Source organism: Phaseolus vulgaris, chromosome 6, assembly GCF_051622355.1.
Source record: "Phaseolus vulgaris cultivar YP4 chromosome 6, ASM5162235v1, whole genome shotgun sequence".
NCBI classification, from domain to species: Eukaryota; Viridiplantae; Streptophyta; class Magnoliopsida; order Fabales; family Fabaceae; genus Phaseolus; species Phaseolus vulgaris.
This window is the reverse complement of record NC_143503.1, coordinates 21,510,201-21,536,401: the sequence shown is the minus strand read 5'-3', so window position 1 is coordinate 21,536,401 and position 26,201 is coordinate 21,510,201. Positions and strand designations below refer to the sequence as shown.

Sequence of the window (26,201 nt, the reverse complement as noted above, 5' to 3'; positions counted from 1 at the left end):
AGATGTTCGAAATGCCATTCATTTCTGGAACACTATTGCAAAACCACATGAGATTGAACATAAACTGTTTTTGGTATTATTTATAATTAAAATTGAAAATTTTATGTAATAAATTTAAGATAAACACAAGTTGCAAAAATAAAAGTCGGAGAGCAACAGTGAAGTGCAAAAAGTACATAAGTTTATTTTTATTTTCAAAATGGAAAATGTTGGTTGAACAACCGGTTATGCAATTGCTCCAGTGTACAACTGCCTAGGTGGCAAAAAAACTAATATTAAAATGTTGTGCGGGGCCCACTATTTTTTAAAATGTTTAATATTTGGTTAAAATTTTCATTAGGGTTAGGATTTACATTTATCCAAAGTCTCCCTCTATCAATTTCTTCTTCTTTTGGTTTACCTGAACTGTCTCTCTTTCAATTTCTTCTTGTTTTGGTCTACCTGAACTGTCTCTCTTTCATTTTCTTCTTGTTTTGGTGTCATGGTTCAAGACGACACCGTTCCCTCTTTCAATTTCTTCTTCGCAAAGTTGTGGATGTTCTGCAGCTGTTTTGTGGTGTTGTTCGTCGTCGGCGATGTCATTCGGTGTGAGCTCAGTGGACTCCCTCCATCTCTTTTCACGGTGGTTAGGTGATAAAGGGTTTAGGGTTACCCGAAGTCTCCCTCTTTCAATTTCTTCTTCGCAAAGGTGTCGTGGTTCTGCAGTGGTTTCGTGGTGTTGTTCGTCGTCGTCGTCATTCGGTGTGAGCTCGGTGGACGTCCTACATCTCTTTTCACGGTGGTTAGGTGATAAAGGTAATATATTTTTGATCAACTGAGTTTTAATTAAAATTGATGATTCAATTTTAGTTTGAGTTTCTTGAAGCTTTTCTTCCTTGAATGTTGAACTGTTGGTTTTTTTGTGTTATTAGTAGAGACATTGATATAAAATTGTTAAATGTTTTTCACAATGATGAAGTTAGAGCATATAAATTGTATGGTGTAATTGTTGAACAAATGAGTTTTGTATTTGTTGGTTTAGGGATTAGTAGGAATATGTGGTTGGGGTGGTTATAGTCCATCAGGTTATTGAGTGTGATTGTATAAGTTGGTAGACCATCAACATTTGCCATGTGCTCCATTTCCTGCATGTATTGCATCTTGAGCTTTGAAGCTATTATTAGTAGAGGATAATTGTTTGAAAGACTTTGCAGGCAAGGCCAATGGGCAATGTAAGAATATAATTCCAAACAGCTTCGTACAAGTAGATTAATTGAAAACAGAACACGATAGGGTAACCTCATCAGAAAAACTACATGCAAATTACTTATTACCCCAACTTTGTGTTGTGCACAGATATGTATTATGTCTTTCATGTTGTTGACAACCTCCGAAATCTGTCAAGGTTTGTAGTAAGTAATATATTGGTTGAGAAAATACATAGCATATGAAATAAGAGGTTTTGTCTATAGTACTGAACACTGTACATACACTTTGAGGTAGTATTTAATATCATGCCTACAAACATCTCACATATCTTTTAGAAAAACCCAAGTGATTAAGCGATTGCAACTCCAAAATCTGTGGAAGCTACCACCATGCTGTTAATACCCTGATGCAAAATAAACATTACATTAGGCTTTGAAGCTTGAGTCTAGTGTAATTGTAATTGTTTGTTACCTAGATGTGATATAGACTGTTCTAAGCAGCAGATACTTTTTAAGCAATCATTGTTATAAAATGCTAAAAAAGAGAGTGTGGTTGACGAAAAGGAATGAGAATATGAATTTGTATATTTAAGAAATTACCATGACATGGTCTTAATTTTGTATAGCATCATTGTAAAAATATGAATGTGTGACTTTGCATCTGTGTATGTATAAAACATGTTATTTCTTTGAAGCAAGGCACCAGAATGCAACCAAACATGCCCATGGGGTAAACTGTCATACTACAATAAAATGTTTTTGTTTCCAATTTAACGGTTCATGATTTCTAGCAATACTTTATTCTAGCAATACCTAATAAATATGAAGAAACATAGTTTGCACCATATCCTTTGTGTTGAGCTGTTTTTATCCATCTATATACCGAAATCACAGTATGCAACATGAGTGTAGGGCAGTGCGTAGTGATCACAAATTGACTGAATTTACAGGTTAGTTGTATGTGGTGACCGTACTAGGAATATGTGGTGATGACATTAGACTTCCTGCACAGTCCCTTTGCAAACTTATTCTGTGAAGTGGTTGTTGGTGTTGCTTTGGGTAGGCATGATGTCGACAGAAAAGGCGTTAGATCATATTTTAGATCACAAATTCACTCAACTTAGGGAATTCTTGTATGTGGTGACCTTAGTAGGAATATGTGGTGACCACATTATGTAAATTTGAAGAGCGTGTTAGTGTTGGTTGGGTTGGGCATGATGTGGGCAAAAAGTGTGTTATATTAGGTTTTGAGAGTCTATTAGTGTAGGGCAGTGTCCAATGATAAGAAATTCACCCAACTTAGAGGATTGCATTATGTGGTGACCCAAGTAGGAACATGTGGTGACCCACATTAGACTTCCTGTACACACCCAGTGCAAACTTCTTTTGGAAATGTGAAGTGCGTGTTGGTTGGGGTGGGCATGACGTTGGAAGAAAGTGTGTTAGATCAGGTTTTTAGAGGGTATGAGTGCAATTATTCACTCAACTTAGAGGATTGCAGTAGGTGGTGACCCAAGTAGGAACATGTGGTGACCCACATTAGACTTGCTGTACAGACCCAAGTGCATGCCTTTAATTTTCTTAGTAAGGAATTGCATGTCTTGGACCCCCTCAGCCATAGAAGGGGACAACGCAACAAAATTGATAAAGCCATGGTAAAGAGTACAATATGATGTTTAGTAAGGAATGAAGCGATGAATTTGGTAATTGATTTCTCATTTCTTGTATTGTACGGTGTAGGCTGTGCAAGTTGACCATGTGTACAAAATTCTTGACAAGTTCGGTGGAGTGAATAGTCCTCCCATCAAAGTAGTCAAACAAAAACTTCCTATACAGCCAAACGGGTTAGTATTGAAATGAAAACTTTTGTTATTTTTATTCATATTCATATGTAATTAATTTTATGTGCTTTCCTTATGTAGTTATGATTGTGGAGTATTGGTTTTGAAATATATTGAGGTGTGGAATGGTATGGTTGAGTATGAGGGGAAGACGATGCCTGAATACAACAGTGTACGTATTTGTTCCTTTGAGTAGTAGAGTACACGTTATGAGTTTTATTTTGCACTCAAAACTGATTTTCAAAAATAATTTCAGGAGGAGCTTCAAACATTCCGTCAGGAAATGGTTTGTAATTGGGTCCTTGATGCACGTAATGCAGAACGAGAAAATGTGTTGAGGGAGTTCAACTTTCGTGGAACTTCAGAATGATGGTGGTTGAAAGTGCGTTGGATGTGAAGCTGCATGTTCTGCAATTGTGTAGTTATTCATTACATCTTTTAGTGTATCCTACGAGCATTGATAAGTGTAGAAACATAATGGATTACATACATTTCCATTGACTTGAAGAATGTGCGAACTTTTTAATGATGAGAATTTATGAATATTGTTGTACCATATGATGCAGTAAACATTCTAATTTGACAATTTTTTTACCAAGTCTTTGTAGTCAATGTTTGTGAAAAATTTATGATACAATTTTAAAATAGCAAACACAAGAAAATTGTGGTCAAGTGTTACAGAATAAGTGGTGATCCATGAAGGAAAATGTGGTCAACTGTAACAAAGTTTCTGCACACAAACTACAATAAAAATGTGATGATGTTCGTGTGAAGTAAGTGAGGACGAGGCCACCTATAGTAAATAAATTTAGAAATTTAACACTCACTCAATTCAAGAGTGTTTTGAATTGAAGAATATGGAGGAGTAAACATACCTCAAAGTATCAATACAAGTAATTCATGTTAATAAATAACCACAAGTACAAAGTGTAATAAAGAATCATAAGTGCACTGGCCCATTTAAGGTCAATCCAAATATTTTTCGTGCAACCTAAAATTGGCCCATTTCAGCACTGGCGCATTTTCGCTCAACCCAAATTTTTTTCGTGCAAGCTAAAATGGTCCTTTCAGCATTGTCCTATTTTCGCTCAACCCAAGTTATTTTCGTGCAACCTAAAATTGGCCCATTTCAGCACTGTCCCATTTTCGCTCAACCCAAGTTTTTTTCGTGCAAGCTAAAATGGCCCTTTTAGCACTGTCCTATTTTCGCTCAACCCATGTTATTTTCGTGCAAGCTAAAATTGGCCCTTCACCACTGTCCCATTTTTGCTCAACCCAAGTTATTTTCGTGCAACCTAAAATTGGCCCATTTCAGCACTCCCATTTTCGCTCAACCCAAGTTTTTTTCGTGCAAGCTAAAATGGCCCTTTCAGCACTGTCCAATTTTCGCTCAACCCATGTTATTTTCATGCAAGCTAAAATTGGCCCTTCACCACTGTCCCATTTTCGCTCAACCGAAGTTATTTTCGTGCAAGCTAAAATGGCCCTTTCAGCACTGTCCTATTTTCGCTCAACCCATGTTATTTTCGTGCAAGCTAAAATTGGCCCTTCACCACTGTCCCATTTTCGCTCAACCGAAGTTATTTTCGTGCAAGCTAAAATGGCCCATTTCAGCACTGTCCTATTTTCGCTCAACCCAAGTTATTTTCGTGCAAGCTAAAATGGCCCTTCACCACTGTCCTATTTTCGCTCAACCCAAATTTTTTTCGTGCAAGCTAAAATGGCCCTTTCAGCACTGTCCTATTTTCGCCCAACCCAAGTTATTTTCGTGCAACCTAAAATTGGCCCATTTCAGCACTGTCCCATTTTCGCTCAACCCAAGTTATTTTCGTGCAAGCTAAAATGGCCCTTTCAACACTGTCCTATTTTCGCTCAACCCATGTTATTTTCGTGCAAGCTAAAATTGGCCCTTCACCACTGTCCTATTTTCGCTCAACCCAAGTTATTTTCGTGCAACCTAAAAGATTCAGAATTTGGATCACAAATTGCAGTAGGATCAGTCTTTGTGCTAAAGAATGTATTTATCTTTCATAAAACTTTTCTTTCAAATAAGTTCATATCATATTTCATTAAAGCATTGATGTTGTTATAGGTAGCCATATTTAGTCCAAATCAAAGAGCATTCTACCTTAATATAACCGTAAAAAACATTGTTAAGGTATGTGGCTCTCATTATAACTATAGTACAAAGAAGTGTGTCTTTCGTTACAATATTCATGCCTATACGTTTTAAAATTTGACATATGTACACCATCTAATTCATGCCTATAGGTTTTCAAATTTGTCATATGTCCACCATCTGAAGAGGAAGTTCGTTCTTGTCATCCAGTAATACGCGATCCACCGACTTTAGGTACACTTTCAAAAAATTTCTATACTTAAAAAACAGTGTCCTATATCCAATATTGTAATTCACATTTCAATATCCAAAATATATTCAGATGGAAAGCAATTGGAGTTATTGAATAACATAGAGGAAGATAGAATCCGACGTTCTAAGATGGTTTAAACTTCCACATCTTACAAGCATGCCTATATGCACAATGAAGACTATTATTGTATAATTGAGGATACAAAATTCTATTTATAATTTATAAGCACATGTTTGAACAATGCTTATTACATGTGTTAAGTGAATTGTTTGGTTACTTGTCCTTCTTAGCTTCTATGAACTTAGTTTATGTGTGTTCACACTGCCATACATTCAAATTTAAAAAATATCTTCAATTCAACAACATAAATGGAAGACAATTAAAATTAAAATAAAAACTTCAAAAAGTCCAACTAAATTACAGTTACTAAAATTACAACACAGTTGATAAATACATGTGTTAAATTCTCTAACAACATTACACCCAATGAAATAAACATGTATCATTCATAACAACTACTTCGTAATAAACATACTTAAGCCCTAAACACATCATATACGAACCCTGATTCAATTATGACTAACAAAATCATTTTTTCCCCTACCATACCTAGTCCATGGTGATTTCATCACAGCCGACTTCACACGTTTCCTTGCTCTATGCTTCACTCGGGTGAATATGTTACTTTTTTCTTCTCCCCCATCTTGGTCTTCAGGTACGTCTTGCTCTTGGGGTACGTCTTGTTCTTGGGGTACATCTTGCTCTTCAACTACGTCTTGCTCTTCGGGTAAGCCTTGGTCATCGGGTACGCCTTGCTCTTCGGGTAACCCTTGCCCTTCAGGTATGCCTTCCTCATCGGGTTCATCTTTATCATCAACATAAGACGTCTGCATATGTTCGTCATCATCTACAAAAGGACTATCACGCACATAAGATTTTGCACGTGCACTTAAAAATTCTTGTAACTCTTTCAACTCCTTCTCCAAATTGTTGATGACAACCTCTTGTTCCTTTGCTTGGCGAAGCATATCAACTACTTTGACCTTCATTTTATCATAATCCTTTTTTTTTTTACATGTCAGATGTAAATCCATGTCGAACTACCTCAAATGCTTGAACAACAAATTCTTTTTCTAACTCTTCATTGGACGCAGATAAGTCCACAATAACCTGTTCAGGCAGACAACAAATACCAACATAAATGAAAAAAAAATAAGTATTGTACATTAAATAAAAAATTTCAATGTATTGAACACACCACATTCTGTTGCAGTCCAGATGCAATTTCAATGTCACCCAGCCTAACAGCCATCCAATGTCTGATACGAGGATATCTATTTCCAATCCTCGACATTTGTCGCTTGTAAGAGAACAAATGTTCAAGAGCCCATATCTACACAATTCATGTCAAATTAATGTCAGTAACCAGAAAATGTATGGGAATCATTACACATACGAAGTAAACATTTTAAATTACCTGCATTAAGTACACACAACCACAAACATGGATATATGTAGCATTAGTTTTCCTCCTCATACACATTGAAGCTGAACACAAACTCTGAACCAAAAAGTCATAAACTAAACCTCCCCAATTAAACCTACCCAATTCGCCCAGATCATCCACAACCCTAAACAACCCACCAGGAACTAAACCCATTCTACTTGGAAATAAAAACTCTAACATTCCTAACAAGATGTACAACCTGCAAAAGTCATCTATGGAACATTCGTTGCGACGTTTAACAATTTCATCATAAATCATTTTCACAGTTACATGACTACTTTTGAAAAAACTCCTACTCTTACAATTGTTTTCTATTTTTTCTAAGTCAAATTTGTCTCCCACAACTCTAAGACCTATACCTAAACAAACATCTAACAAACTAAATGGGACAACTCTAGAGCTGACTACAAAACCATGACTTCTCTCCATCCACCTGCTACATAACTCCCTTAAAAGGCAGCGACTCAATTTCAGCTTCCCATCCAACACAATTAGCCAACCAAAGGGGGTTGACTCAATAATAAACTTTTCTTCAGCACTTAAGGTTTTGTTCAAACTTCCCAAAAATTTAGGCCTGCAATAATGCCTAAACACCTGCATTTATAAAAACATGTACACTTTACTAAGAATGTCATGTCATCGTATGCCTGACAAAATTAAGCATATTCTAAATCAAACCTTATCATCCACAAAAGATTTTGCATGACTACTTTCTTGAGTTGTCATTATATCCTACAAAACAAAACAAAAATCCACAATGAATATGTTACTCAAAACCAAACAACAATGAAAGAACATCAATGTTTATAAAATCAAACAATTCACAGATACTGTATTCTGTAAATGTGCTTATGCAATCAACTGACTTTGGGTCAACACAAAGAACATAAGAAGGGCAAAAACCTTACATTATTCCCCTTCCCCACCCTAACTAATAACAGAACAAACCTCAGATTTTAAGAAAAAGTTACCCTGCCTCTGTCATACAACTATAATTGGGTCACCAGATATTCCCTCTAGGGTCACCACATTCTGCAACTGTCTAAGTTGAGTGAATTTTGTGGTTAGTTGGCACTTTCCTACTCTCATGGGTTCTAAAGAAGCCTACCCTTCACCAACACGAACACTCACTTCTCATATCCAGGAAAAAGTTTGACTAGGTATGTGCACTAAGTGTAATGTGGGTCACCACATCTTCCCTATAGGGTCACCATTTCATGATATTCTTAGTTGAGTGAATTTTGTGCCCACTTCACAATGCTCTAAACTCATGGCCTTTAAAGACCTCAACTAAACCACTTTATCCCCAGCACATGCTCCACTACAACCAAGACGAACACTCAATTCCCATTAGGGTCACCACATATTCCCTATAGGGTCACCATTTCATATATTCACTTAGTTGAATGAATTTTTTGCACACTTCACACTGGTCTACACTCATGGCCTCTAAACACTTCAATTAAACACTTCATGCCCCACTACAACCAACATGAACACTCACTTCCCATTTTTACAAAAAGTTTCCCCACGTCATGGCCATCCGAACAAACATGAACACTGAGTTCATATTTTCATAACAAGTTTCACTGGGTTTGTACAGGAAATGTAAAGTGGGTCACCACATATTCCCTGAAGGGTCACTACATACTGTCACTCTCTAACTGAGTGAATTTTGTGGTTAATTCACATGATCATACTCTCACAACCTCTAAATAACTCATTTAACCCACTTTCTCCCCATCTTCTGTCCCTCCCTAACCAACACGAACACAATTGACATTTCAAGAAAAAGTTCTTCTTTTAGGTCTATGCAGGAAGTGTAATGTGGGTCACCACATACTGCTACTGGGGTCACGACATACTGCAACCCTCTAAGTTTGTTGGATTTCTGCTCACTTCACACTGTCTTACACTCATGCCCTCTAAAGTTCTGATCTAACACACTTTCTCCCCACATCATGCGCATCCCAACAAACATGAACACTCAGTTCATATTTCCATAACAAGTTTCACTGGGTTTGTGCAGGAAGTGTAAACTGGATCACCACATATTCCTTGAAGGGTCACCACATACTGTCACTCTCTAACTTAACTAAATTTTGTGGTTAATTCACAACGTCCTACTCTCACAACCTCTAAATAACTCATTTAACCCACTTTCTCCCCACCTCTTGTCCCTACCTAACCAACACGAACACAATTGACATTTAAAAAAAAAAAGTTCCCCTGTTAGGACTGTGCAGGAATTCTAATGTGGGTCACCACATACTCCTACTAGGGTCACCATATACTGTGAACTGTGAACATTGTGGTTACTTTACACTATCCTACTTTGATGGCCTATAAAAACCTGATTTAACCCACTTTCTCCCCACCTCTGCCCCTCCCCAACCAACGTCAACAATAACACTAATACTCTCTTTTAACCTTTTTTATCCATGTCAACATTACAGGATTTCCTTAAAAAATTTTGTACCTCATGAACCTAACATTTCAAACAATCATTCTGCATTATTTATACACCAAGACACATATTTCCAACAACAATACTTTCCACAAAAAATGAAGTCATATTCCAGAAAAATGGGTCACGATTTTTGGACAACTCTAACTGAGTTGCTCCACCAATCCCTTTTCTTTGTGTATCCTAACATGGAACTATGAAATAAAATACTACAATAATAGTGAGATACAGACCCACAAAGTAAACCCAACATGAAATACGAATATCAAATTCAGCTTTGGCTCATACAAGGGTGACCACATGACAAATAACATGAATGACCCAACAACAAAAATTACACAACATCAAGGTTTCACTTAATAAACAAATGAAAAAAATAAATGTATTACCTTTGAAAACAAGATGTCCAAGAGGAGAACGCCACCCAACCACCGTGAAAACAAGATGTCCAAGACGACACCGCCACCCAACCACCGTCAAAGGAGGATGTCGAAGACGACACCACCGCCAAACCACCCTAAAAATAGATGCACCTACAACGACCACGAACGTCCTTGAACATAAAGGTTGCGTAGAACTTCGAACAAATACCTTGCAGAGAGGACGATGTGGTGGAGAAGACGATGTGGTGGAGAAGACGATGTGCTGGAGAAGACGAAGTGGTGGAGAAGACGAGTTCGTGGAGAAGAAACCTAAATTCAGCCCCTTTCTAAAAACCTAATTTCACATTCTACTGCTAAACACTCAATTTCAGATTTTTCGTGGACCCCACAATCCAAATAAAATAATATTTTCTTATGCCACGTTGACAGTTGTATGGTGGAGCAACACATTTAGGGTTGTCCAAAAATCGGGACCCTTTGAAAATAGAGAAACATTTAATAAAAGTAGAAGTTGGGAAACATTAAAGTCAAAGAAAACGGTCCATTCAGTTAGTTGCCTTTAATTATCACATTTATTCTTTCTCTTTTTCTCCTTTGCATCCTCTATTTTCTTTTCTGACCTGCTTCCTTTCACATCTCACAATTCCAGAACCAAAAGAATGAATTTCATACTTGGACAACTTTCCTCATCAGAAAAATAAATAAATCTATCTTTTTCATAAATTTAAATTAGTTATACAAAAATTAAAAAAATCGAAAATATATAAGCTAATTTTAGTTTGTAAAAAAAATTAATTTCAATTCTCTTATTATTTTTTACCTAAAAGAAATTTGCCAAGAAGATAATCTAAATACACTTGTTAAAAAGTTACGAAATATATTTTTTGTATGTGTATTTTTAAAAATTACATTCTCACAATTTAAAGACTTGTAATCAAGTAACATAACTAAAGTGACGGCAAAATAAATAGTTATTATTAGGAAGATACGTCTATCTCGTCAAACTTTTGTGAAATTATAAGATTTTTTTTCTCCAACTTTTTAAATAAATGATATGATCAATATTTTTTTTAGAGATGGATAAGGGTAAACGAAGTGTTTTATTTATCAGAAACTTAATAGGTGGGGGGAAGACATTTGATTTTATACATTTATTCGATATCTCTAATGCGTGCGGAGAATGGTGGCACTGGCGATGCGGTTGGGGTGTTGTTGCGACGTGCGACCTAGTATGCGCGGAGGTTGTTGATGGTGGGCGTGGGATTGAGTGGGGTGGGGGTGAGAGTTTATTCTCAAAACGAGAAATAGTTGTTAACTGATTCAGGAGGGACGCGAAGGTAGAATAAATGTGATCATTCTTTGCCTTTAGGATAGATTGTCTACTAGAGTGGTTCTCTAGTTGGCTTTGGATCATCGTGAGTTGTGCTTGGATGTTGTTGATGACCTCTTCCAGGTCTTTAGAGACTGGTGTGGGAGGCATGGTAAAAGGAGGAATGAAAGCATCACTGATAGAACAGTAAAGAGTTATATTATGATTAACTAGGTCTAAGCCTACGGACTAATAAGACTACTAAATTAGGGTTTACTAAATTTCTTTTCTTCTCTTATTTTCATAATATCTCACTTATATATGTGAGATTTAGATCAAGATAGATTGGACTTGTATGTTATTGAGTTTATCCTAACACACACTATATTTGATAATGTTTAGTTTTTTGAGATTATACATAAATCATAACATATCTTATGTAATAGGATTAAAGGATTTTTATTTATTTATTTATTTATTTATTTATCTTTTTTGATAAAAAAATTTCAAAAAAAAATGCTTATCTTATTTCACTATTAACTAGACATTTTAGTACATTCTTCCACTTTTTTTATTTCTAGTTTCACTTTTTTTAAAAAAAATTACTTAGTATTAATGAAACATATGTATGGAAATAATATTCCTTATGGGTGAATATCATAATTTAAAATATAGGAAATTATACGGTGTCGAAAGTTTCCAAAGAATGTAGCCAAAAACTTTGAGCTGACAAAGAATGTAGCCAAAAACTTTGAGCTGACAAAGAATGTAGCTATAGTACTATTTTTGTTGACGTCTATACTCAAAAGTCTAATCTCATATAGTTTAAGAATTAAGGTTTATAAGTACTATTAATTATATGTTCTTTTTCTCTTAATTATCAGAGTATGGTCTCTTTTAGGAATAATTTATTGAAATTAGGTTATGAGAAGACGTTATGATATATATTGCAGAATCATGGATTCCCTTATGATTGAGACATGCATGCAATTTCAGTTTATGAACAAAATATATAAAAGTAGAACAAGTGTGGAGAATATAACACTAATTAAACAAAAGTTATTAATATTGAATTTAGAAGTTATTTCCAATTGACACATAAATGCTAGAAGCAAACGACAACAATGAACAAGAACATATAAAAGTTACATTTTATGTTATTAATGCCAAATATAAGAAGAATAGCCTCTTTTCTTTAATATATATGCATTCTCTTCGCATGCAAACTTTTCATGGAAATCCACCTCCGGCACCAGCTCCCCCACCGAATCCTCCTCCAGCGCCACCGCCAAGTCCACTTCCAAGTCCACCGCCAGCACCCCCGCCACCTCCAAACCCTCCTCCACCACCACCTCCGAGGCCGCCACCGGCACCAGCACCACCTCCAAACCCAGATCCTCCTCCAAACCCGGCTCCTCCACCAGCTCCACCGCCGCCGCCAAACCCTCCACCACCACCACCGCCTAACCCTCCTCCGGCTCCACCACCGGCACCACCACCAGCACCAAACCCTCCTCCCGAGCCACCGCCTAACCCTCCTCCTCCACCACCACCAAAACCACCTCCACCTCCTCCTCCTAGACCTCCTCCAAACCCTGGATGATGAAAGAAGTTCTTCTCATCCCTAAAACTACCCTTCTCACTCCCAAGCTTCCTTGCATCAATGGTGCAAACAAGGGCACCAAGAACCGCAAAAAGAAGAACCCTAGAAGCCATCTTGTGCTTGAAAACCAAGTAACAAAATCACTTGAAAACAAGATGGCTATTGGTGAGGACTACAAGAGAATGGACTAGGGTTTATATAGCAATGCCCCTAAGGCAAAGCCTAATAATATTACTATATATTATTATGTGCTTTTTTCACATATATCTTTAAAAAAAACTCAAGGGTTTTGAAAATGGAGATAAATTATTGCAGATGTATACGAAGATGCTTTAAATTGGATCATCTTCTTAACCATGCAAACGCGTTGTTGTTCATAAATGCTTCCAACTGCCACTATCTGAAAAAGAGAGAGAAAGAGCTCAACCACTCATGTCTCTCAAGGACCCACTGCCTTGTCAGAGAAGGATATTCACGTTGATCAGTCTCCTCTTTTCATCTGTTTCTGCATGGGCCTCTCTGCAACATTCACCTTTTCAGTTTCAACATTCTTCATATTCCATACAACTTTCTCACCTCATATTCTACATAAATATATATGACCACAAATATATGTAAATCATGTATATTCATAGGTTTTTCTACTGACTTTGATCTAAGTTTTTTGTGATCCACATAATTGTAGCACAAATTTTTAGGGTCTCAAACTTCTCAACTACAAAATATTGTTGGGTTTATATGAGGTCATGGACTTAACTACAAAAAGGTGGGGTGGCTTTTAGTTTTGGAAGAACCTCAAAAGTAATGGACAATTTCAGAAAAAAAATGATTAGATGACATTTTGGGGAACGTTTTGGAATGTCTCTCTAGATTTTCAATTTCACTTTTTCTTGTTTAGCTCATATTCTTGTGAAAAAAAATGATGATTGAGGATATTTGTCATTGCTTTATAGAGAGAGAAAAATGTTTGTAAAGTTTAAGAAAATTGTATAATGAAAATAATCTGATTCTTCTTGTAAAAAAGACATTCACTATCACAAACTCTAATTTTATCTCTAAAAATTATTTCTATTTAATGATTTTTTTTAATAATTATCATTCATTATTATATAATTAAAGTGAATTATAATATATGTTTCCTATTATTTTTATATTGTAACTCTACTTTTTTGAAAATGAGATTTCAACTTTTTTTAGAAACACTGGATATCCAAAATCTCATATATTCCCACACCAAAGCATGAGCTGAGCAGGTTTTTAAAATTAATTACTGAATTATAATTTGTTGAGATGGTATGTCTAATTATTTAATTGAATTAAAAAATTAAAAAATAAATCACAGGGAAGAAAAAGCTAAGAGGAGGTTCTTTACACTATTTCGATAATGATTCTGAAATTCCAAGATTCTCCATCTTTATTATTCAAGTTTTTCACTTCTCAACATCTATGCATAGAACTTAACTTTTCCAATCAACTAACAATTTCGATAAACTCTTTCATTATTTTTTTCGCTTCAACATAGAACATGTTTCATGCAAAAATATTGAGATGTTAGGATTTTGGCATACAATACTTTCCTTATACAATGTTTGATTAATGTTTGAAATATTTAGGTATCTTGATCTCAACATTTCATAGGTTAAGAGAAACACTAATTCCAAAAAAAAAAATCACTAACTCTGACTTTATCTCAATTTTTTATGTTTTCTTTATTTTTATTAATTTCTGAATAAGTGTTTTTTTTTTTGTGTGTGAGAAGGTATGTTTAGTCAGCTTCAACTTGAATGGAAGTGTAAGAATTGTTATTCAAAATTATATTCAAATATTATATATTACAATACTTTAAGATTTATTCTTCTTTTATTTTAATTTATTGCTTTTATTTAATTTAGTTTTTTTTAAGATATCTTATTAGACTTAGATTATTTTCAAACTTGTGTATCTATGACACAATTTAGTATCTTTAATTGTAAACATGTTTTCTAAAAATATATAAAAACACTTAAGTTATTCTAATAAAATTGAACATTCAAGATTTTTCATTAAATTTTATTATGAGTCATCATTTTATTATCACCTAATTGTCAATCAAATATTTAATCTGCCTTATTTGACGGTTAGTGTGAAATGAAAATCTTTTATTAAATTTTATTTGGAAGTTATTTTAAATGATGTTTTATTAATGAATTTAAAATATTTATTGTTCAAACCTCCCCATTTTTATAGTTTAAAAGGTTGCATAAAGTACAATAACTAAATAATGAAGTGACATATGCCATTTTTTTAAGATTATTTTTAATCAACAAAAAACAATAAATAGATAAGAATGGAGTATTTAAAAGATGTTACAATCTATATAAAACAAATATTAGCATATTTTTAGCTTGTAAAACAAGCAAACCAAAAATGTGACAATTTTAATACAAACTCAGGGTGTGGAGAAACTTGATAAAAAATATTAAACCATGAAGTTTGTAAAAGTTTGAACTAACATTTATATTAAACAATGGTCAAAAAATTGTTTAAATATGGTATACTTTAATTATATAAAGAACTAAAAAGTGATGCATAGTCAAGGCGTATAATTGACATTTGTACGTCATGGACATTTTTTATGAATAAATTAAATAATTAATTCTTATGTATTTTTTCAAAAATTACAAACTTTGCTTTCATTTTCACTCATTTTTTTATTTTCTTTCTACTTCCACCTCCTTTTTAGTGCGAGAGTCTAACTATGTTATGAGAAATTCAAGTATTAAACTAGAAGTTCCATAGTAAAGATGACTGAGATAAGATATATAAAAAAAAAACAAAAAACAAAAAACTCATAAACTCATTATCTTAAATTTTTTAAATGATATCAGATATATTGTATATAAATTGATTCATAATTTATGACTCAAGACTCATTAGATAGATATTTGATAGCGATGGAAACCACTTTTTATAACTGGGTTGATCAACACAAAACCCTTTGTTCAATTTATAAAATTGTATACAAGCACTTTAGGTTATAGATTCATAAGTCTATCTTTAGTAATCGTGTAGAAATATAACCTAACATAAATTATTCGTTTGTTTAACGTTATTTGTAAGATAAAAAAAATAAAAGCTTTATATAAAAAAAGTTATTGGTGATCTTATCTAATAAAAAAACATAAAGAAAGATTGATTATTAGATCTTATAAACTGTAACTACTTAATCTGAAAAGGAAAAATGAACCCATGATTTAGAAAAATGTACGAGGAATTTCTTCTTGTACTCCTAAAAAATCAACCCATTCCTTTTCATTCGGAATCTTTCACTCTACATTCCAGATTATCCTTTCATTCCGAATTAAAGCAAGTCTGAATTCAACTTCATTTTTGTTTGTGCAGCCTTCTTTTGGGCTGCAGGGTGTTCGGTTAACAGGCTCGTATATAAGTATTGGGAGTTTCATCCAGCACCCCTACATTTTTATTCCTGCACCCCTACATTTTTAAAATACCAAAGTTACCTTTTTACAGTTTTATGTGATTTCAGAATAGAGGTTCCGTAAGTAAAAAGTGTTTCTAAAATAGGGGTTCTTTAAGCAAAAGAGTGTTTTTGGAATAAGAAATCTGAAAAACAAAAAATCATTCAGAAATATTCCTTCTGAAATACATTTTTTTTATTTTCGGATTGGTAAATCTGGAATTAGTAAAATATGTTCTAGAAATATTTTGGAAAGGGCACTGAAAATCATTTTTAAAAGGGATAAAATAGTCTTTTTAAAAAATGATGGGGTGCAGGAAGAAACAGCCATAAGTATTTTAGGCCTTCGACTACAACCCAGAAGGAGTGTTTAGACTTTTTGACAAAAATGAATTGAAGAAATTGAAGTAAAATTTTATTTTGTGGTAAGATACTTTTATCATTCTATCCAATTCAAAAGTAATGGCCATTTCATTTCTAGAATCAACTACAGTTACATACAGATCAGTAACTAACACAAACATCATTTGCAAATGCAACAATGAATAACTCTTTTATTATTTTGAGTGATCATCCTTGTACAAGCCCAACCCAACAAGTTGAACAAGAAAATTGAGTGTGGGAATAATTGGGGCATTGATAATACATTAAAATTTGCTATTTACGAATAAAGACATGGAAAAAGAATACATGAATTAATTTACAGTTACCCGGCAGGAGGAAAGGGGAGAGAAAAGAAGAAGAAAAGGTGAAGTTGGTCTAAAGAACTGTCCAATCCCTTTCCGGAGAGAGAGGTTGATCGACAGGGTACTGGTTTCCATGCTTAGGAGGCTTTTTTGAAAATAAAGATGACTTGCTGTTGTCAAAGAAACTTGAGAAGGAATGTCGAACCAGCTTTTTTTCATCGTTTACCTCTTCTTTCCAGACAGACCTGTTCAATGCTTTATCTTTGCCACCAAATATATGGCTAAGTTGCTTTAACCGCTGCTTCGGTTCACCAGTAGACATACGCCGTTTTGGTTCACTAGTAGTAGTCATACTTGATTCTTCCATGACCTTTACTATCTTCACTGCCTCATCTGGATTCAGCATCATCTTCTCCACCATTTCATACATCTATAGAGGACATAAACATAACCATTATTTTTTACTTTTTTGGAAATGAAAACTATCAAGACCCCACAATCACTATGATCAGTCTACATTCCAAAGTAACTCATTTTTCATCCTCGGGTGAGCAATGAACCCAAACACTAAAAGAGGCAAATTAAATATTCCCATTAGGTTAAAAGTAAAGGGTATAAAGTCTTACAAAATTTTATCAGTTCTAAGTTTCTCTTTATTTATAGGTAACGACTCCTTGATGGATGGAGTAACGCTGGAGTTAACTCCACCGGTTACATTTTGACAATTCCCTTATGGAGTAAATTTTCAGTACTCCTTATTACTTCAGAAATTTTCAGTACCATCTCTTGCAACTAATTTATAAATTTATAGATTTTCTTTATTTTTATTTTAAAAAATAAAACAGGGAAAATTAACCATATGAAGTCAGGTGTAGTGGGAGGGAGGAGTATGTACTACAGGAAGATTACAAAAATTCCCTTTAAAGGTGAGAATATTAGAGACTTTCCCAAGAGGATATCAGGAGCTACAATGAAACTTTATAAATTAGTCACTTTAGTGTATTGGTACCAACCTGAACAAGCTTATCGAGTTTCTCATTGAATCTGTTGCTTTGACAAGCGGTAACTATGTAGTCCTTGCAGTCATTTAAGGATTTTGAAATGTCAACGTCACCAGAGAGCATATTTTCAGCAATTGCAAATCCTGAACCCAGCTGTAGAGTTAAGACCAGAAATTATTATTTGAAAGGCATGCCAATGGTGCAATCAGTGATGAATAGTTTACTTTTTCACTACCATCTGCCGTTGATATCTAGTCAACGAAACACAAGCTGAATTAAATAATTTTTCTTTAAATCAATTAGATGATATACTACATAATTTAAAAAAAATTACAAAGAGCAATTAAATAATTATAATTTATAACAAAAAATGATGATAAAGATAAGAGCAAATGGTTTAATCTTTGCATGCACCTCATATGGGACCATCCAAGTCCATAATAAGAAGCAATTCTTTCTCACTTTAATCAACAAGGTTCTATTAAATGTTGGTCCATTTTTCATCATTTATACATAACAAAAACAACTCACGTGGGATAAAAAGAAGCGAGAGTGAGAGAGAACTAACAAGAGAAACAAACAGCTGTTCGAAAAGCTCCGAAGGCGGTATGTCCTCAAATGCATCTAGAATACCCTCCCTACAAATGAATAAAAATGTCATTCGAGTGAGACGGTTTCAAAGGGAAAATCCAAGTTCATAAAAATGGTTTATTTAGACTAACACTGCCAAATCCTCATCATAGAGAGGTGCCTGTTTAACAGCTGGAACTGGTTTAGATGTTTCCCATAATTCACGCCACAAATTACCTACCATCAACATGTAATGGAGAATTCAGCAAAGTTTCCGTAGAACATACAAACAGAAATAAAGTGGCTCAAAAAATGTCAAATTTTCCTGCAAAATGTGTCATAATGCAACTGCGGTAACGGTCAGGATTCACTTATCTGGACATCTTTTACCCGATATAGATGATATTCAATATCGGCATTATATATCTTATTAAATGCTATGAAGATTGAGATACAAAAAACGGGCCAATCCATATAAATCTAATGACGGTATAAAATACTATATATCAAACAACTTTTTAAAATTACAAAAGATGGCACAAGCACTGACAGTTTTCGAACCTTGTAATCAAGGTAAGTTATGAAGGCAAAAAGAAGTCCAAGAAGAGAAATTAGTGAACCAAAAAAATAAACAGGATTGCTTAGCCCTTAGAGTACTTGGGGGAAACATGAAGACAAAAAACTACTCTTTCATTTAGATAAGGAGCATTATAGAAGAGTTCAACAGTGGCTTAACCAGATCTCAGTCGTATTCACCAATGCTCAACGGTATATTGTGATTACATAAAACAGTACATATGCTTCACTATAGATCCTAGTGTATGAGAGGAAAAAAATTTCTTTATAGGATCTTTTAAACCACAAAAATTCCCTCACTAGTCTGTGCTTGAACAGTTTCTGCTATATAGAGTGTGGATTTTATGCATTCCTTCCACACACCTCAGCAAACTACAACCTCAAAATCCAAGTAAACAAACATAAATGATTGGCATTGAAAATGTACCAAAAGTTTGTCACAATTGGTTATGAGATACAGGGAATCAATTATTTTTGTTCCAAGCCAAATCAGATCCAAATGGCCAGATAACATAAATATTGATCACAAAAATGAGTTGGATTATCAATGACCATGGGCAAGACGTTAGTACACCTACCTTCCTTTTGCATACGTAGACTTAGTTGACCTCTTGTAGACATTGACTCACCACAATAAAAAGAGTCTCTATCCTCACTACTTCCCTCACTTTCAGTCCAGTCAGGGGGAGAATACCATCTCACAAAATCTTCCAAAATGCAACCAGGATTTGCAGCCTAAAACATGATCACAAACAGAACTAACTTAGAACATCATTACATTAGACGCAATTCAAAAAGAATTAAGAACACCAGTAAGGAAAGTTCTCTTCAAGGGAAAGTCTGACCTTGAAAGCCTGCATGTCAGAGAGGAGTTGAGAGCATCCAGCACCAACACTGACCATACAAGGAAAAAAATTATCAAGAAATGCCTACCCAATAGTAACTATAAGAAGTCAAGAACCTATTAGATCATAGATGCAGATATGCAGTGAAATGAAGCTGTCATTTTCATATCAGACACATGAGACAAAAATACAGTCATCAATATATAGCAAAGATAAATTTAGTGAATATTTTTTGTTGATCAGCTAGTCCATCAGCTCAAAAACAAGAAAGTGGGGTGGGGGAGGAAGAACACAGTAAGCATCTACACCATTAGTGCATGTTTGGAAATTATTCATTCTGGGGAAATAAAAGCTCTCTTAGAAAGCTCACTACAAAAGCAATTATATCTAAATAGTTTACAGACCTTCCTGTCCGGAGCACAAACTCCTCTGTCTCTTTGATCACATCTTCTGTGAGCAATGGTCCCTCCTACATGAAATTGCCAGAATTATGTATGGCACATCAAATACTGAAGCATGTTCAAATATGTAACGGTACAGGACAAATAGCTATCAAACCTGGGTGACAGGAGAGAATGCAGGCTCGCCTGTTTCTAGTAACATCAAATCTCCTGATGGGCAATCAGCCCCGAGCCGAAGAACAAGCTCTCCAGTTCTTAACCTTGCATATAATAAAGGGGTTGCAGGAATTTTGTCTGAGTACTTTGCTGGTTCTAATGTGTTTAAATTGGCTTCCACCATCATAGAGTTTAGTGATTCAGTGGCAATAATATAGCGCCTTTTCCGAGAAATGCAACAATTAATTACTTGAAATTTTTGATACAGAAGACAATACTTCAGATCTGGAATGTCATCTTGGGGGATTCCAGGTAAATATTTCTCTTTGGACCAATGTTTTCTCAGCTGCATTAGTAAAAAATTCAATGCACACTCGTTTAGCTTGACATAAAGAAAGAAAATAACTTGATGACATTACTCTAGCCTACTTCAGGCCAGGTTACAAATTCTTGAATGGAAATTTTAGTAGCATTTCTTTCCATTGACAAGTAAACATAGGTAAATAACATGACGATAATTCGTATGTTTTGAAGGACTCTAAAAGTACCAAATAATAAAGCCTTTGAGTAGTTTACAGCTTTTCTATCCTTTTCTTTTTGGTTCTTTTAAATCATTTGCAAAAAGAGAAATGAAGGAAGTAACAGTTGGAAGACGATTCATTAGTCCAAACTCCAAAGTCGAAGACCAACAAGGGGAAAAAACCACCCCAAAAAGCCAAATAAAGCAAGACATGATCAATACAAAGAGAAAAACTACTTTTATCTTCTTCAATATGGCATCATGTCAGCTCCTATTTATTAATAATGGACAAAATCATATCAAATTGAATAAAAATATTATACTGATTAAGAAAGTACAATCATCGACAACATCAGCCATCAAACTAAGAGTAACTTGAGCAAAAGACAATATCTTATATATTATAGAAACTAGAAAACAATCTAGAGATTTAATGAAATCTAAGCTTTTAGGTTCTCAAAAAGAAATTACATAATATTAAAGATAGAAATTCTTATTGAGTTAGACTTACTTCAGAAACAACCCTGCACCAAAAGAGAGCCATTTCTTGGAGCGTCTTTAAGTTTCCAATTACTTCAGCTAGGTTAGCAACTAAGCTTTCAGGAGGAGCACCATGAATATCTCTTGGCAAAGATGATATGAAAGTTTCCTCTGGATCAGAGTTGATCTTCCTTCGAAGGAACTTTCCCTCTGCGAATATCTTGAAATATTACAAAGGATGTGGAAGGTCATCACAGAATAATGCACCCAAAAAATAAAAGTATAAACATAGAAAAGATTCGTTCATGTAATTATATCTTCACTGAGCAATCTTAATTTCATATACCTGGATCAAACAATGAATTAATCAAGTACAGAACTTTCTCATCGCTACTGAACTCAGAGGTAAGTTTGCCCTCCTTTTCACGCAACACTAAAGCCTTCATCGAAGATAGACTTAAGCCTGACCTCTCTCTGGCAGGTGATGAACCTCTTGATGAAGCTACAAAATCTTTCATTGAGTTTGTTCCCCTTCCAGCCCTAGTCAAAAGGCCCAAAACTTTAAGAGGCTAGTCGAATAGTTATTCATTAAGCTGAATTTATTTTCTGAATAACAAGAACAAGATAATTTTAACAGCTATTACAGTTAGGCTTAAAAAAATGCATTGAACAACTGAGAGTAAGAAATAGGGCTTTCAGTTGCCAGAATTAGGTTAAAGAATCTAACCATATTCAAAACAAAGAATCTTAAAGCAATTATTGAATTGCCAGGAAAAAGGTGAGCATAACTTACTCAAAAGCTATAGCCAACTGCTTCAGGACAGACGATGGAGGGATGGGGTATTCAGTCGCATCAGTTAAGCCTTCAACCGAGGGAATTGATTCAGAAGCCTAAAGTAAATTTTTTTCATCACACGTCATTAAAAATACGTTCAGTTTACTGGAAAGAGTTATCGGGAGTTAATCATGAGATTATCAAGCATGCACTAGTAACTTGTCACAAGTATACCATGCATGCATTCAATATTTTCCTAGCTTATGAGTAATGACAGTGAAGCGGTCGAAAAGACACTGTTAAAAACAAAGTGTTCATAGTTGACACTTGGCATACATTGTCTGATTTTTCTAATATATTGGACAACTGCTTGGATACTTCAATTGGAAGATAAAATCATCGAATAACCCAGATCTTCTTACCTTGGCATCAAGATCATTTTTCACATTGAGAGAGTACGAACTTTCATCATAAAATGGAGCGGAGGCCATGTTTATGTCGCCAACTTTATCTGTTACTTCAACTTCTTTTCTCCCTTTTCGAATGTTGTTTATTTTGTCTTGCCAATCCCGCTTTGTTCCTATATGCGGAGGTCTCCACTTTATATGTTTCAGTTCATTGATAAACTACAGCATTTAATTACAAAAATATCAGTTAAGCAAGTAATTACAGTCATCCCAAACATAACACAAGCAAACAAGAGATCTTGTACTGATCATCTCTACCTAAAGAGATATTTAGAACCATAAGCACCTGTATGGTTTCAGGACAAGACACATTCTATCGTTCACAAATAATTACAAAACATCACTTTATTTTTCATTCTATTTCCTATTTTCAGACACTTATAAAAAAATAATTAAAATTAAAATGCTTTCCCGTAAATGAGGTAGCATAACTATTACAAATTTTCATTAGTTACATAAAGTGACAAACTTCCACACATCAAATATAGAACCTAGTATACGTGTACATAACCAACAACGACCTCTAAAATAAGCTAATCCAAACAAACACGGTATCTTAATTTTCATTTCCAAACATTAGCTTCAATTAAAACCAAATAAATCTAATTTCATTTCATAATTACAAAAAGAATAACAAATATAGTTTGATTTCATAATTTAAGGGTGGAAAATCCGGCACCCACAGAAGTGAAATAAATCAGTACCACACACATTCCCATAATGTCATCATCCCGTAAACGCAAATATACAAATTAAATTAAAAAAAATTAAACTCCAAATCTATGTTTTCAGAAACACCAATTACAGATACAAAAACAGAATCCACGCATTACAGCAAAGGAATGCATCTTCAAACCTTGGACTCGTGCTCGCTCCGAGCAGATTCATCGCCCCACCGCCTCGCTAACTCGTCGTGAAATTGCTTATCGGAATCTTCACCGATCAAAACACCGCGTCAATGCTAATTCCGCGAAATTAAAAAAAAAAACCAGAACAATCGAAAATTCCAAAACAGGACAAAATACGAATCGCATTTCAACGCAACGAAAAGAGAAAACAACGGAACACACGCACTCACCTCGATCGGATTTCAAGTCCAACAGAACACGCTCCGCTTTGGCTGCAGCGGAATGGAACGCGATGCGCGCCTTGGACACGAAAGAAGTCGCGTGAGGCTCCATTTCCTACGCCAGAGGTGCGCACGCTAAGGTACAGCACAACACAACACAGTTTTTTTCTTCTCAGCTAACACAAGAAGAAGCATACATAAATAGTTAAATAGATCGAGAAAGAGAGTGCAATTGCAGAGTGAATTGTGAAAGAAACAGAACAAGTCCAAGTTCAATCCAAAGATAAAGATGAAGAAGAAGAAGACTAAGTGCAAGAATAAGAAGAAAGTGGTGGTGATGCTGATGACCAGGTTAATGCTTAAGCTGCTTCAAAACTTTCAATTTTTTATTCAGGAACATGAAACGTGATAAAAGTTTTTTTTTTTTAAATAATAGTATTCTAAAATTTTCAGTAAGACATTTTTAATTAGTATAAATTAAGTCAAAAAATATTATTAAATATTTGACTATTTTTGTATTATTTATGATGTTAATGGTATGGTATTATTAATTAATATTAATCATATGTAGAAGCATTTTTTGTTGATGGATAATATGAATATAGTTTTTACTTATTGATCCTTGTTTGCGTACAAAAAAGTCAGAGACTTTTACTTGCTTCTATATATATAGAAAAGCGAAAAACGGATAAAGTAGCGTTTGTTCAGGCCCACGCACAAACAAAACGTTAAATCGTAAATGATATATACGTATACATTGGAGCAAAAATATACTATAGTTTTTTTTTTTGTGATAAAATAATCTGAGTCTATGGTGTTTTTTTAATATTTATTTTAAAATGTATATAACAATTGCTATATAATTGTTACTTAAGAAAATAATAAAATAAGTTTCACCACAAGTTAAAAAAAAAGATTTAAAAAAGTTATATCTACAACTTTTATATAAAAGAACTTCTAAATATGTAAGATAATTTTGCTAATGATAAATTTTTTTCTTCTATTTTTCTCCCATAAAATTTCTTATATAGAAATTTGTTTAAATGAATATTTTCTAATTTACAAATAAATTAATTTTTAACTTATAAATGTTTTTTTCATTTATGAAAAAAATTTGTTACTGGTTTATCGTACATTAATTCATATATCATCGATCATAACCGAAAATTCCAAAACAAAATAAAAGAAAAGTGAAAGATATTATTTTTCTTTCCATTTGGTACTTGCTAGCTATAAATTATGTTGATTAAGATCGTGATTAGTAAAATGATTAAATTTTGTGTAACTTGTTAACATCGTGGTCAGTGACATTTAAATAACTTAATATATGCTTAGAAGAAACTGTATTAGCCTGTGGACACAGAGTCTTTAGTTATTGGAATTATTGATTCTGTCTTGATTGATTGAACAAGTTTAATTGTAATGCATTATTATTATTATTTTTTATGTAAAAGTTATTGTTATTATTAATATTATTATTATTAATATTATTATTATTATTATTATTATTATTATTATTATGTAATGACAATAGTAGCCATTAGAAATAGAGTATGTACGGTAAATTTACATCTTTTTAATATTTAAAAAGTGATAATAGAATGTATAAAACTAATTAGAAGAAGATATATTTATTAGATAAATATAGTTATAATTAAAACAGTAATTTGCCAACGTTGTAATTGAAAAAACTACTGATTAAGGACTTTATCTTTGTGTCAATTGTCTAGTCAATAATAATAAAGTCATTTTTTTATTAAAGAATATTTTTTATCATTAAATAGTTTTTTTTATGACATAAACAAAGCTTAATAAATTTATAACCATCCTAAATATTGTTGAACTCGGGCTTAGTTTACTTAATTGTGTAATTAGGGCACTAATAAATTTATAATGGAATATTATGTTGTTGAATCAATTGAGCTAAAAAATCTTCTTAATTTCAGTTATCCTTTTCATATTTCCAAATGAATAGATAATTTTCTCCTAAGGGACTTTGCTCATTGAAGCCTTCAATGATGGGATTAATAAGTAATTAAGTACAATAACCCTTACCCAATCAAATTACAGGCAAAGTCAAAATTTACTGTGGGCACACGTGCATGAATGGGTCAAAAGAAGATGATAAATAATATTTTTTATCCATAAATTTTATATATATTAAAAAATTTACACTAATCCACACAACTGTTTAATCAACTTATCCAAACTTATAGATTTATAAACATGTTTTAAGTAATTTTTATTATATATATATTTTGTTTATGTTTAAATTAGGAAAATATTTTTCTCTTGTTGTATACGGTGGTCGAAAGTATCGAATAAGTATGTGTAAAAAATCCCCTAACAATCAAGTCAATTTTTGTTGAATAACTTAATGTAATTAATATTCAATAAATATGTTTTTTATCCTGTTTGAGATCAATATATTTATAAAAATGAATTGAATTTATATTAACACAATTTTTTTTAGTTAATCTTCTTAAATTATGTGTAATTTTATTTATAATTCTCTTTTTAATTTTATAT

At 33.6% G+C, this 26,201-nt stretch overlaps 2 protein-coding genes across 2 annotated transcripts; both read right to left on the bottom strand.

Annotated features, from left to right (window-relative positions):
- Positions 1–12,114: 12,114 nt before the first annotated feature.
- GRP5 (glycine-rich protein 5) lies at positions 12,115–12,953 on the bottom strand. The gene has a single exon (XM_068638846.2). It carries the CDS (start codon positions 12,780–12,782, stop codon positions 12,297–12,299), a length of 486 nt encoding a protein of 161 aa, XP_068494947.1. The 5' UTR covers positions 12,783–12,953; the 3' UTR covers positions 12,115–12,296.
- A 3,699-nt stretch (positions 12,954–16,652) lies between these two features.
- LOC137831248 (uncharacterized) lies at positions 16,653–24,114 on the bottom strand. Its single transcript, XM_068638845.2, has 14 exons — positions 23,682–24,114; positions 23,460–23,536; positions 22,559–22,762; positions 22,155–22,252; positions 21,708–21,901; positions 21,393–21,571; positions 20,363–20,707; positions 20,209–20,273; positions 19,805–19,853; positions 19,538–19,694; positions 18,536–18,620; positions 18,382–18,451; positions 17,826–17,966; positions 16,653–17,242 (listed from the first exon to the last, which is right to left on the bottom strand). The coding sequence occupies exons 1-14, from the start codon at positions 23,782–23,784 to the stop codon at positions 16,886–16,888; spliced, it is 2,124 nt and encodes a 707-aa protein (XP_068494946.2). The 5' UTR covers positions 23,785–24,114; the 3' UTR covers positions 16,653–16,885.
- Positions 24,115–26,201: the final 2,087 nt, after the last annotated feature.

What these genes read in the sequence shown, in the direction of transcription:
- GRP5 (XM_068638846.2), bottom strand. Translation starts at nt 12,782, where the DNA reads ATGGCTTCTAGGGTTCTTCTTTTTGCGGTTCTTGGTGCCCTTGTTTGC.
- LOC137831248 (XM_068638845.2), bottom strand. Translation starts at nt 23,784, where the DNA reads ATGGAGCCTCACGCGACTTCTTTCGTGTCCAAGGCGCGCATCGCGTTC. An exon ending in GGACTTGAAATCCGATCGAG is followed by an intron (nt 23,537 to 23,681) that starts GTGAGTGCGTGT and finishes TGATCGGTGAAG; the next exon opens with ATTCCGATAAGCAATTTCAC. An exon ending in AACAGCTGTTTGTTTCTCTT is followed by an intron (nt 17,967 to 18,381) that starts GTTAGTTCTCTC and finishes TTAACTCTACAG; the next exon opens with CTGGGTTCAGGATTTGCAAT.